Source organism: Bombus vosnesenskii, unplaced genomic scaffold, assembly GCF_011952255.1.
Source record: "Bombus vosnesenskii isolate JDL3184/JDL3185 unplaced genomic scaffold, Bvos_JDL3184-5_v1.1 scf7180000016274, whole genome shotgun sequence".
In the NCBI taxonomy this organism is placed as follows: Eukaryota; Metazoa; Arthropoda; class Insecta; order Hymenoptera; family Apidae; genus Bombus; species Bombus vosnesenskii.
Window position 1 is genome coordinate 737805 of NW_022884343.1, and position 14441 is coordinate 752245.

The 14441-nt window shown below is 43.9% G+C and overlaps 1 protein-coding gene across 6 annotated transcripts in view; it reads left to right on the top strand.

The window, feature by feature from the left end:
• Positions 1-14441, top strand: part of LOC117242330 (alpha-mannosidase 2) — a 152822-nt gene that overhangs the window by 80323 nt on the left and 58058 nt on the right. For all 6 annotated transcript variants that reach the window (XM_033508888.1, XM_033508891.1, XM_033508890.1 and 3 more), the window contains one exon: positions 575-1024. In XM_033508888.1, the coding sequence (XP_033364779.1) occupies positions 737-1024 (288 nt within the window). In that variant the 5' untranslated portion in view covers positions 575-736. The remainder of the gene's footprint in view (positions 1-574; positions 1025-14441) is intronic.

Genomic DNA, 14441 nt, shown 5'->3' on the forward strand with positions numbered 1-14441 from the left:
TCGTCTGCAAGTTTCATCTGTCCGTGCAAAGATTTTATTGACCGCTCGTGACAAATACGTTTACGACGATTAAAAGCGATGTCGCGCAGCGACCATAAATTCCGCGAGACTTTGCCGAAGGATTTTGTCAGGTTCGGCGAAAGGTGACGTCTGCAGAGATACTTTTTCGTAAGAAAGAAATTCTTTATTCCACCGTTGGATACACTTTTCCGCCAGTCTACAAGCTTCTCCATCTGTCAGACTTAGCAAGAGCCTGCTTTTACATCCACACTTCCACCTAACCCGAATCTAATGCAGTCGTCATAACAATTCAGCAACTGACCCAGAAACGCAAAATGTGTCGTCGTTACGTATACGCTCGCAAGCCTTTTTAGCCAGGTGAAAATCCTAACCTAGTTGCAACATACGGACAGTCTACTTTGAATCTGTCTCGCGCCAAATCCAAACTGAACCCTGACATTTGTTCAACTGGCGAATGTAAAATGGACGAGAAATTGAGATTCGTACAATGCGTATGGTTAGATATCGCAAGCATCCACCGGCTCTAAACAGACGTAAAATTTGTCCTTTGCAGATCGTGTCAGCGCGGACGTGTCCCATGAAGTCGATAGACGACGGCAGCAAAGTCGGGGCGCGATCTTCGAGCATCACCGACACGGGATCGGACGTCTATCGCGGCACCAGGTGAATCGAAGTCGAGCAACGCTCGCCCACAAGTAAATCCCGCCTTTGCGCCATGTACAAGATCCTTCGACGCGGCTCCAGCCGCGTGTTCTTCGCCTGCGTGGTTCTCTTGACTCTGCTCTTGTGTCTGTACTACGTGAACCAGGCACAGGCGCCGTCCACAGGTCCATCTGCCGGCATCCTGAACGAGGAGCTGAGATACGATCGAGGTCTGACCTCCATCACGCCGGACTACGTTGAATCTCCAGATGCGAAGGTCTCGCTGGACACCTGTCCCGTCATCGTGCCCAGGAACGTGAACATCGACACGCAACAGGAGTTCAGGAAGTTCGACTTTCAGGTGAGTGAGCTTGTTTCACACGGCTGACGGCGAATTTCTAGGTAAAATGGAAATCCAACGACGATATTCTCTTGCAACTGGATTGCTGACGTGTTTCTCAGGATCTAGGAGATTCGAGTGGCTGAAATTTGGTTTATTAGTGGGCCAATAGGATTCATTCGCTTCTGAAATAGTCGTTTCGACGTTCTTCGTGTTACGTTCGACCAATTTGCCGATCTCGATTAGAAAGCGATTAGAGTTTGATGGGCCTTTGGCCTGGCTCTTTGAGGTTCGTTGACTCCCGATGAATATTAGTACAATAAGCAGTGTTTAATCGAGCATGGCCTTGATTCATGCTGGATTAAAATTTGATGGATCTTCGATCAGGTCCTTTGAGGATTAGATGATTTTCCTTGGTGAAACGCGTTAGACTAATACGCCAGAATTTGCGGTTGGAACTGTTCGTTTCGCGACTCAACGATCCCAGAGAATATAACGCGACTTAAAATGTCCCAGATAGCGTAACATAAAGAAAAGTTCGATAAAGAGTGCCTCTGTTAGCTTCCTTTATACCTCAGCGAAAATTCTGTTTGCTTTGAAGGGAGGAGAAACTGGAAGGAGGAACAACTTGTCGCCTTGAAGGATTCGGAAAGAGCAATTAGCAGGGAAACGCGGTCTTTCAATTAATTCCCGCGCTATGCAGCCGAATATTTATGTTCCCGTGGTTAGAATGATCCAGGGACAGCGCGTAAGTCCGGTCGTTTTAAAAGTACCGCGTCATTAGCCGTGAAACTTTCCTTTCTTCGTAACCCTCCGGGGAGTCTGCGGACTTTGCCGATTTAATGGACGACCCCTGTAACAAGGAATTTTTCCTCTTTTTTCTTCCCTGCTTCCCCTTCTTTTCTTCTTTTCTTGCCGAGCCATTGAATCGAAAATAATTTAGCAGTTTGTCTCGAGCTTCTAAACTCCCTGGCCGGAAAGTTCGTAAGTCTCCGCGAATTCGCCAACTTCTTCCGGCCTCTGCATTCGAACGAGAATAGCTGGCGTCTCGGATAATTTAATATCCTCGGGAAATTGGCCAGGGGAAAGTGAAAACGCACGAGATTCTCGAATTTCTGCCGTATATTCCCTCGCGCATCAGCTTGCACGCGTTGTTTTGTCTCTGTGGGTTCAGTGGCGGATGGTTTTGAAATAGCTGTTGCTTTAAGATTGCGCCTGGATTGCCAACGTTGCTGTTGGTAGCGATCGGTTCCCAGTGGATTCGAATATCCAAACGTTGGTTGCTAGGTAAAATCATAGGCGTTAAATGGATTCCAATATTCAAATATGTAACTATTGATGTATCAAATATCCAAGTAGCGAAGTATTCAAACATAGGGTATCGAATATCGAAACGTCGGGCTCGCAGGGTATCAAATGTCCAAGTATAGCGTGCCAATTATCCTAATATCCAACTATGGGCTATTAAATGTGCAAATATTCGACTTTAGGGTATCAAATGGAGTTTTAAGTATTAAATAAATCGAAATATCGAGAAGTGCTTAGGACGTCTGACGCAACTCTTGTTGTATCTCGTTCGTAATTATTCCGATGCTTCGATAATGCCGTACGATGGTCGATACTTCTATTAAAATACAAATAGTCCCGTTTTCGAAATGGGATAATCGAAACGCTGTAAACTATGAGATCCAATTAACAATTGCGGAATAATTAGAATCCAATTGCCGATCGATGTAACAGGATGTTTCAATTTTCTGCCATTTCATATTGAAAATATTTTTCTAAACAAGTAGTTGGCCAGATAATTGCGTATGTAGATTAAACTGGGACGACAGCTTGCATTCTATTTTTCACCCGTTCTTCCATCATCGATGAACATCGATTGCAACCCACGCACGTCCCACCGACAATTTATAAGGTTATTCATCCCGTTGCTGATAGAATTTTGATAGTCGATCAATTCTTGAAAAAAATTCCAATGGCGCGCGTCACGATTTTTCCAACTTAATATTTACCTTCTACTCTTTTTTTTTTTTTCAAAATCAATCGCATATTTTTCAGAGCCTGGCTACGAATTTCAGTCAATCGAATTCTATGGAATCATCGATTCTGTGAATCCACCGATTCGTATTTGCAAGTTCAAGTTTAAACGGATGATTCGAATTAATTGCGATCGGAAACCGGAAGTCTCAGTTGACGTACAATTGCGTCCAATTGTGAAAGGCAATTCGGTGACGAAACGATGCTCGTCGCGAAGGTAAACGAGTTAAACCGTTCAATTGCTTTAGACTTTCAAATTGTTTTGATTACCGTGCAAAAACATATACAACATATATATATACAGGGTGTACCTGCATAATCTTCGAGGATCTACGGAATAAGATCAGCGAAGAAAGAAATTTAAAAGAAAATATTCCTCTTCGAGACTTCGTCTCTGGACAAATCACGTTAGAAGGTTCGTTGCACAGTACACAGGGTGTAACTTGTTAACTTAGAATTCGATAAAGCTGATAGAAGATTATTCTATTGAAAAATAGAATGGAAACAGTATCTGGAAAGTTGACACTTCGCACGACTATGTTTTTAGAATTCGCGAGATAAGATCAATTTGTACGGTTAAGAGCAAAAATTTGTCTGTTACATTTGACGTGTACGTGGTAAAACGGCATGAACCGAACGTAGAATCTGAAACGCCCTGTATAATCGGCAAATTCAGCGGACGTAATATAAACGCATCGGCTATGAACATTCGGTAAATTGAATTATCGTTCGCAGAAAGTTTATGCCGGACGGTGATCAAATCGAGCGGCTTTAATTAATATGTTCGTTCCTCGATAATAATCACCGGATGAAACGATTTCGATGAGCGCCAGCTTGCGCGCGCGCGCTCCAAGTAGAGTGCACTTTACGCGAGATTGAGCGGCCAACAATCGCAATGGTGTTGATTACGAGCACTCGACACGCGTAGTTGCGTTAATCGTGAGTTCCGCTAGTTTCCATACTTTATTCCCTAAAATCGAGAAATTTGACGAAAGTTTCACATTTTTATTTCAATTTGTGTTTTACGATCACAACGCAATCGTCGAAAGTATTTACTGGACATTCGGTTGTTTTTATTTGAGGTTAGGAATTTACGATTACGATTCAATATGGAAGCTGTTGCAATTGGAAGTAAATGTAGCAACACGTGCAGCTCTAGCACGGAATTGCGTTTGAGGCTCTTCGCGTGTTTTCTGTTTTTGATAAAACTTTGCTGTAGATTGCAAATTTTAAATTGTCGAAAATATCTTTTTACCGTCGTTGTCCATTTACTCTTTTTCCAATTGAGCAGCGAGCACAACGCGCGTCTTGAGACTTGCAGGCGGAATCGTACTTTTGATCGACCCTGTAGAATGGCGGGAACGAAATCGCCGGACGAGACGCGACGACGTTATACAACAGTGGAAAATTTGTTTTCCGAGCGTGGCGCGTCGCCGAGGGTAGCGCGTCATCCAACAGAAGATGGAAACGAAGATGCAGACTCTTGCGATTTAGGCTTCAACCCCCTCCTTCCTGTTCTCATACCCTTCTCTGTGTCTGTCGTACACCGACAGACTACATCTCGCAATTTGCTTAAGCAAACCTTTCCAGAAATTCATATCCGTCGTTGGTCGTCTTCTTCGAGGCACCCTTGAACCTCTGCTGCACCGCCCTCCGTGATACTTGAGCCGAATATTCGTGTCTCGCACCCTCCGACCGGCCAGAAATCTCGCCATCCTCGCTACCTGTCCAGCTTATACAACCCAGGGCCAATTACTTTTGGATTTTCCAAGCTGAGGCCGCTTTTTAATCTCTCGTTTGGATTCCCCTTTTCTATCGCGCGGCTTCTGATGAAACTTTCCAAGGTCGCGAGGCTCCTCAGGCTCCTCAGAAGGTTATGGTCTACGTCAACTTTGTCTCACATTTTCTCGCAACTGCCAGGGTTCTTCGATTTGGGCTGACTTTGGATTAGCTTTAGGGTAACTTTAGTTTCTGGAAATTGAGCAGTTGTTGGTTTGCCGTGGCAACTGACTACTTCGATCGAATTCTTCGATTTCGGTTGGCTTCGAGTTTTACCAAAACTGGATCACGTCAAGTTTTAAAACGCGACTGACAAATGGCTGTAACAGTGCGGTCTTAGCCTGAAAGATTGGCAAGCGTAGCATCCAAGCCCTTAGTAGCCTGAACCATAACAAGATCCTCTGTGACGAACGACTGACCCATAAACCCCATGAAGCAATTAATTTCGGGAACCTTTGAGCCTGCACTTGGCATGTTCCGTAAACTCGTCGAATTTCCAGCCATAATTCCGTATCCCTGCATCGAGCCACAAAGAGGAACACGGTATGCTCGTCTACGTAAAGATAGACACGTAGCAGTGCGGGTATCCTCTCAAAGACGTGACGCTTTGAAACGGCCTGGCTCTCGACACAGCGCATCGACTGCATCGATGGCAACGACACGCTGCCAGCATCTCACGATTGCGGATTCGATTTTCCCGCGATTCGAATCCCAATCGAATTTCTAATCCGATCGTTGGGCCGACTCTCGACAGGGACGTACGTTTGTACCCCGTGCGAAATGTTCGTGACACAGCTTCGCCTGGGAATTTCCAATGGGAGAAACCCACTGTCCATCCGGCTCCTTATGCTGATGAAATTGAAGCGGTGCGCGTGACCGGTTCCCTCTGAAATATAAATAATACCCTGTCCGTTATCGCTGCGAGGATCGAATTTCCTCAGATCGACTAGCCGTCCTCCTCGTCTTTCCTCTCGGCTTCTCTTGTTTCGTTATTCGACGACGAGTTCTCGCTCGAGATCGATGACCTGCTTTCCAGCCGTGGATACGGATCTGCAGACTCTCAGCGAGGATAACCAGGATAATTCGCACTTAACCAAGCTTAATCCGGGCTTAACCGGGTTCAATCTGGACTTAACCAGGTCTAATGTGAACTTAAACGGCATGATGTAAGCTTAATCCTGCGCAATGTACATGCGACTACGTGAAATCTACGCTGGATATGGTTCGATATAAAATCAACTTGGCCTGATCTACGCTTAATTGGTCGGAGTATAGAGTTAATCGGGTTTAATATTAATTCGCACAGGCACGTGATGTAAATTTAATCAGCCATGTAATCTGAACTTAACCGAATTCATTTGAAACTTCAGCAGACTCGATGCTACGTAAACCAACGTAAACTGACATCGGCATAATCTGAGCTTAATCAGGCTTAATATAGACATAATCAGGCTCGATCTACATCAAAGCCTAACCAGGCCTAATCTGCATCTAAGTAGGCTTAATATAGACCTAACGAGGCGTTAGACCTGGACTTAACTAGATCTCCTAACCGAGAGCTAATCTGATCAAAAAAACTGAAACTGATACCGGCTGCCACGTAACGTCTATAGTAATTTATCGATTTAATTTTAATTAACCGCGTAAGTTAATGCGTTTAATTATGAAAGAATAAAAATCCAAAATTCATTCGATGTTAAATCGAAAGAAATTCGTCGATGATTTTTGCATCTCGAGGTCCGGAGTTCACGAAGTTCTACCTCTTATTGTCTTACAATTTCAGTTCCGCTGAGAGTAATTAGTTTATCTGCAGGAGCAAATCCATGAAACTTCCACTCGACTTTAACCGAAACGAAATCTCTGTCGTTTAATGATCTCTCGCATCACTGACGAAGGGATCCCATCGCGGATTTAACCGAGATTCGATAGAAGAAATATGTTGATCCTTCGTCTAAAGGCAATTATGCGGCGACACGACCGCGTCTCGTCGCTATGAATCAGATTTTTGCGGGTCGTGGCGGTCGATTACATCGCCAGCAAATCCGATAACGAGGTCCTTTGCCCACGGGGATTACAGGCAGAAACGGTCGACTGCCTTTTATGCGGCCCGCAGAGAAGAAGAGAGCTTAAGGGCCGCCAATCGCGCACGGGTTTACTTATTCTTCACGCTCGATGAAATCGTTCCGCTCCGAGGATTGCGTCTCCACGAGGACTCTGCTCTGTCTGTCTCAAGAAAGATCGCTAACTTCTTCCTCTTCTTCTTCATCTTCCTCTTCTCCTCTTTCTTCGTCGGTCAGTAGATCGAGTCGAACCGTTGGTTAACAATCCAAAGCTAACTGAAACCTAATCAAACCTAACCAAATGTAATCAGATGCGATTGAAAGCTGATTAAACTTAATCAAACCTGACCAAACGTAATCCAAACCTAATCAAACCTGATCAAACGTAATCCAAACCTAATCAAACCTGACCAAACGTAATCTAAACCTAATCAAACTTAATCAAACTTAATCAAACCTATTATATATATATATATATTTGTATAATCAAAACTCAACAGAAATGTAGCCTAAACTTGTTCGCGGTTACGTGACTCTTTTAGATTCATGTGACGTTGTCGAAACTGACACTTTCGGTCCGTGATATTTACAGCACCGTAAAGATCGTGATAAAGCAGCAACCAAATCACGACAAAGACATCGGTGCACGTACGAACAGGACAATTAGACAGTCCGCAACGCGTCAACCGATGGGTCGGCCAAGTAACCACATCTGGATGGCTCTGAGCCCGAAGATTAAGAAACAGAGGACTCAGAAACAGGGCGACAACTTTCAGATTTCCAACCGACACTAACCGTACATCGTCCGAAACTCGTTAAAATCTCGATGACAGAGATCCTGTGTCGCAGTTGTGATCGTCGAAGAATCTGTGGGAATCTTATTTTCCAGCTACCACGAGGACAAAAAGTTGCCGGCCGCGATGCCTCGAACTGCTTCAATTGCGGGGTAAACCTTCTCTGTTCGCGCAGCTTCAGCTTCGAGGACCCTTATGTATTTTATATACGCTCGCATAAAGGGTATCGTGGCTGTTGAGGACCGCGGGGAACGCAGCACGTTTCTCAAAGGACCCGCTGTGCTTCGCCTTTCTTTTTCTTTCCATCTTATCTGCCGCTTCCTTCGTGCTTCCTCCTGCTCCTCGAGCGAGCCGGTTATAGAACGTCAGTGAGAGGAACAGAGACAACGAAAGGAAAAAGCGGACGGTTGTTCGAGCTGACAGAAATAAGAGGCACGCTCTCACTCTGATTTGCAAAGGCATTTCCGGGATTACTTTCCGCAGCTTTTTCTCTCTTATTCCTCTCCGACTCTTGCTTCACCGTCAGATTCCCAGCAGATCCTCGTCGTCGCGTCCTTCTCGATCGAGCGATTTTTAAACGAACGTCATCTGCAAGAAGAAAGAAAGAAAAGAAGAAAGAAAGAGAGAGAGAGAGAGAGAGAGGGAAAGGAAAAAAGAATAATTGGAAACGTGGAAAGGTAAAATTCCAACGAACAAAAATTCTACCTTTATCCGGGTCAGGATTACTTAGACTCACGAGTTTAGGTTCTTCGTTACACGCTGCGGACGGGGATTAACGGATCCCTTGGGGAATCTCTTTCGCGCAAGCCGATAGATTCGGGTCACAAGCTTTTGCAATTGCAACGGCGACTGATAGTTTCGGGAATTTTTCGAGCACTGCGCGTAAACGTGCTCCAGGTGACTGGCTGTTTCTCCACTGACGGATAAAAGCAAGAGGAAAACACGGCTAATGCCGTTAGAGCTGTTTTAACCTGGCAAAGCGAAAATCTTGCTGTCAGTAATTTCATCGCGACCGCCACTGGCGATACAATTAACGAACGTAAGCGTCTGCTGTCAGTTTGCATGATCGTTTCACTCCTTTGTACCGACGAGTTTTTCAGCAAAATGGAAAAATCGTAGCTGAAAGGTAGAAGTTTCCCGCCAACTTTTGACTCTCAGCTGGATCTGCCAGTTAATTGGCACAACTTTTTCCTACGTAGACGTTTCAGACAAACTGCACCGTTTCAGTCGATAAATATAAAATGGTAGAAACAAGTTTCTTTTCATATTTGTTGCTAGATCAGTGACGATGCGTATTCCATGCCAAATTCTGACATGTACAAGGCTGGTACTTCCTGCACTTAGATATGAAAGCCACGTGAGACGACGGAATGTACTTAGAGAAGGTCGCCTAACTTCATTCGTGTATTCACGTACTGAAGACATACCAAATTTTCTGTTTAAATATTTTAAAATTCCGCTGACGCTTTATGCTTTTCGAAGGCTGGAAAAATTCCTGCGAAAGGAATTTGTTACCGAATTACAGCAGTTAACGATAGTAGAGTTATGGATGAATTATTAGGTTGTCCGAAAAGTTTCTTTCGTTCCATAACTCATTTCGTTATATTTCTATTATTATGTTAAAATAAATTATGTTAAATAAAAGAAAAAACATTGCACGTCTATTATTCCCTTATAAAGCGAAAGAAACTTTTCGGACAACCTAATATTTGTAATGCGCTGCAGTATTTTACGAAACTTCAAAACTCGTTTCGTCGATAATCCTTCGTAAGAAACGATGATCCGGAGGATTGCGTAAGACGATGGTCGTGTGAACTGAAATATACGAAAGCTATAAAAATACAACTTAGTACTAAAGTTGCAATGAAGAAATCTTTTTAAAATGTATTTGTATCGTCGTTCTTTCGAAACTGGTATTACTTCCTGGCCGACCCCTGTATCTTCTCGATAAGAAGCTCAGAGAAAATAAAATTTCACGATTAAACTCTCCCCAAACACACACACACGATTATTGGCTTGGCAACTAAGTGGTTGCGGATTTTGTCATTAGCTGGTATTGACAAAATCAGCAATCACTTAGTTGCCAATACAACTTCAAGTAGTATCGGTCGGTACTTGATCAGACATCTCACGAATCTCAAAGTTGTCGTTCTTCGCTGCAAAAAAAACAAAAAACAAAGAAATCTTCTGCTTCTGTGTAAAAAGTAAAAAGGGAGATGCAAAGGACGAATGGCCAGAGAATAATCGTCGCGGAGGAAATAGTTCAGGGTGGACGTAATATCTCACGAGTGAATCCATCGTGTGAGGTGTGGCCAGGTTTCGTCGACGATATACGCCGTGTAATTAGACACCGACGTCCTAATTCAGACGGTCCAAGGAAGCAGAATATTGGCTTTCGCCTCGACCCGCGTATAACGAGCCGAACCCTCTAATTGAACTCCGCAGGAATGTTCGTACAACGGAGCCTCTTCACGGAGCCGGCAGGGTTACAATACGCGGATAACCGTGGACGAGCAATGCGGCGACAGGTCGCATTCCTTTGGTCAAACTCGAATATTAATCGGGCTAATTAGAGGTGCTGCTCTCTGCTCCAGCCTCTGTCACGAACCTCGTGAACTAACTAAGAAACTATAAGATGTTTGAAAAAAGAAATAAAAAGAAGAAAAAGGAAGATATATAAATATGTATCAACTTCCTTGGAGGGAGTAATTCATAGATTTGTAAAAATATTTCCATCGTTTCGAGGCTCGTGGTTGCCTGGTTCAACGGGAAAAGCGGTTTTCCGGATAAAACCGTAATAACGATGGTGAAGGAAGATCCTCTCGGGAAGATGTTGAGAATACGGTAGCTCTGTGTATGCATAATGGTAGGACGAATATGGGTCGGTATATTGTAGTATCGTGGACAAAGGACCTAAGAAATATCGGGTGAACCATGAACAATATCGCGGGAAGGCCTAAGTGCCGTTAGGCCGAAAAGGGCCTGACAGTTTTACCGGGAATTCGAGTGGTGGGAGTCGAATTGAGTAGTCGTGAGTTGAGTAGTCGTGAGTTAAGTAGTCGTGGGTTGAATAGTCGTGAGTTGAGTAGTCGTGGGTTGAATAGTCGTGAGTTGAGTAGTCGTGAGTTGAGTAGTCGTGAGTTGAGTAGTCGTGAGTTGAGTAGTCCTGAGTTGAATAGTCATGAGTTGAGAGTCGAGTGGTCGAGTGATGAGAAGTCCAGTTGCGAGGAGTGGAGAGTTGAGTCACCGAGTTGTTATGAGTTGTAAACTATTAATTGCGAGTTGTTTATTAACTATTTAATTATAGCACATTACTGTATTTAGTTCACGTTAAGTAACCATCGTTTCCTGTTTAATCCATTGTAAATAGATCTATCGGTCAATAAATTTATCATATGAGATAAATAAACAGTCCTATAATATCGTAGACAAAAATCTTGCATCGGTAGGCACGAAGTTGACGATGTTTCTAAAATGTTCGAGTGCTGACCAGTTAAGAGAACCAGCTGGTTTTCGCGTATCAATAAATTCACAAAAATTATAGCTTTCCTTATCGGATATAATTATCCGCAGTTTGCAAAGGGAGATAAGCTTGCTGAAATAACAACCAGCATTATTCTCCAGCTATTATTTTCGCAAGGTGTTTTTGCAAATCCTATGTTAAAAAGAAAATTATCAGCGAAAGATCTTTGGTATTTTCGATCGTTGAAGATACGGTTTTAATTGCTTAAAGAAAATAAATACTCGATAGAAGAAGACATAGACGTGGAAAAGGGAAGAAGAAAGGTAATAATAGCTTTGGTTAGAACAACGAAGTTACAACAGAGAAATGGAACCGTGGAGTGTGTGGATCAAACGAATCAGGGGACGGAGGAGACTTGTTCCGCTCGTAAAAAGTTGGACCGCGTTGTCCGAAGATACCGGGGCCAGCCTTATTGCTCAGCCAAGCGACGAGAATGCCGGAGATTGTGTAGCTCGCAACTTGTCCCCTAGTCGGCTTTTGTCGTGGAAACTGCTGGAAAAGAGCCCAGTCGTCGAGCTTTATCACGCTCAGAATGTAATTCTATCTCTGCGCCCTTAAATTTGCCAAATTCATCCAGGTCCGCGTGAATAGTCACCTTTGACGATCAACCGACGCTGTTGGCGTGTCGAAAATTACGTCTCCTACAGACGGAGGAAAGAACGCGCGAAAAAAGAATTCGTAATTTTGCCACGAATAGTTTTTCTCGGGACACGCCAGTGCCTCTTTGCTATTCTCGTCTGTTCCATCGGAAACTGACTTGCCGAGTTATTAAATTTTCGTAAGTCCGCATTTTCCCTCGAAACGATATCATTTGGCTGGGATTTTCTTTTATGAAAAATTCCCAAACACTCGCCACGTCGCCCTAACGCTTTTGCTGTATCGTAGAGTCGTCCATAGACGCAAGGAATTGAAACGTAGTCTCTGCGATCCTTGTCAGAAGCTCGGTAGAGTAGAATTTGCCTGTTGCGTTTAATCTAATTCTAATCTAATTCATTGGGACGTGGGATATTTCGTGCACAAATGGCAGAGGATCGAAACGAACCTGACAAATTAAATTACAGAAATCCGACAATCCATCAGCCTACGGTGTATCTTCGACAGAATCATAGTGCTACAATAGCGGGACGCAGAAAGTTGCTGGCAAACTTGGACAGCTTGTGTTGGAGTTCTCGTCAACTTCTTACGAAACTCTTTCTTCTGGGTTGAAAACACCAACCGATTTCTATCCTCCACAGCGTTGAACGTCGTCTTTCGGTATTTCAGAATCTTTTGGTCTTTGATATATGGCACACGTCCAACGCGTTACACTGGTTCGATGTAAACGGGTCACGCGCTTCTTACGAGCTTTTTACAGGCTCGTTGTTAAAAACGTCTTCTAACTACTCGCTTTTTGCCTTCTTTCCACGAGTGCTGTATGCGCGAGCCTGAAGTTTGCCACCAACTTTCCAGAATGCCAGATTCGTCGTTGCGTATCGTATTCCAACCACTTAACACCCGGCAGCGCCAAAGTTGAAACAAATTCGAAATTCCAAGTGCAAAAGTGATGGGCAAAGTTTCCTTCCGCCAAACGCAAAGCCATTATCGTCGAATTCTTCCCATCGAAGGGGGGATAATCTGCATTCGAACGAAACGCGTGATCGATGCCCGGAATATTTACACGCGATGGAGGTTTCAGCGTGCGAGACATAAAGGGCGGAAAGGGGAAAGGGGGTGGTAGATTTATTTCAGCGGCGAGCATTTGTCGAACGTTATTCCAGAAGCCTTCGTGGCGAAAGTGAAACGCGATACGATCCGCCAACCAACGACTGAGACCCCAAATAAATTAGCGGATATTCCAGATCCCGGGCAATCCGAGAACCACCTCGTCCCTTTCGCTCCGTTGCCTGATTATTTGTCGAGTTCTTCTTTGCGTCAGCCTGTCTCCCTACTCCTTCCACTGTGTCTGCTCGAGCATCGATTCACCACTTCCGTTCTCCGCGGCGTCTCGCTGTTTCGAAGGCAAACGTCTACTGACGTCATCCTTCATTTGATCCGCAGGCTGATCTTTGCTTCGAACGATTTTGTTCTACCGAAGCTACTGGCTAAAAAGAAGTTTGCTTTCCACCTATTACGTTTGTATTCTATGGTGTAAACAGGAACTATGGGGTCTAATGGTTCACTCGATTCTTAATCCTTGCACGTTTTTGACAAGGTTTTACGGTGTCCAATATCGTCCATAACGCGAGATTTCTGTGGCCTAAATGTTCAGTTGTGCCTCCCTTTATTAGTTTGGGATTTTGGGACACGAAGCTAATTGTTGAAATTATAATTGGCGTAATATATTTGATAATTTTCTAATGCGTAATCTGTAGAATATGCAGCCTGCATTTAACAAGGTGTAATCACAAATGGAATCAGTATCGCATACATTATCAGATAATATGAGGGTCATAGATTACTATGAATGGCCATATCGATATCATAGATTCTGATAGAAAGGGATTGAACAGTAGCACGCAGGGATTTGCGTTTTTAATGGCGCATAAATCCTCGAATTGAAGAAATTAACCTAGGTTCCACCCAGATGTGACCCATTTCGACGATAATTTCATCTAAATGTAATTGAAACGACAGTCGGTTTGATTCGAATCTAATTAAAATCCAACCTAACCTCGTCACACCTGCGATTGACTTTTTTCCTCCCTCTAACCCAGGTTTATCTCACTTAATTCTATCCGTTGTCAGTTCAACACTAATTTACTGCAACTCTAACCAAACCGAACAGAAATTGAACGTGATGATCGTGATTGAATCCTAACCTAACCTAGACCTAACCTAACTCAATTTCAATTTGGCTCAGGCATCGAATAGAATTTTCCCACTTCTCTTTGCTGGCATATTCCAAGCTTCTCAAAGACTGTCGGAACAACGATTGAACAAAGCAATTAATAATAGAGGGAGGGCACGAAGGGCAAGGGTGAAAGGAGAAGAAAGGCTGGGACGCGGTCCAGGAACGGTTTTTCAGTCGTAGCCCGTATAAAACGCGCGATAAGTACAGACCGTGCTGAAAAGACCGAGGGAGGCTTTGATTCATCGAGGACCACTTCTGCGAACACTTTTTTCTCTTCCCCCCTCCCTTTCCCCTCTGGCCTGCGTCGTGTCTGCACCCTTCTCACCCTTGCGTTTCTTCCTTTTCTCGCGTCCTTTCTTTCTCCCGGTTGCCTGGCTTCGTTTTACTATTCCACGTCAGAAGTTCATCGCGT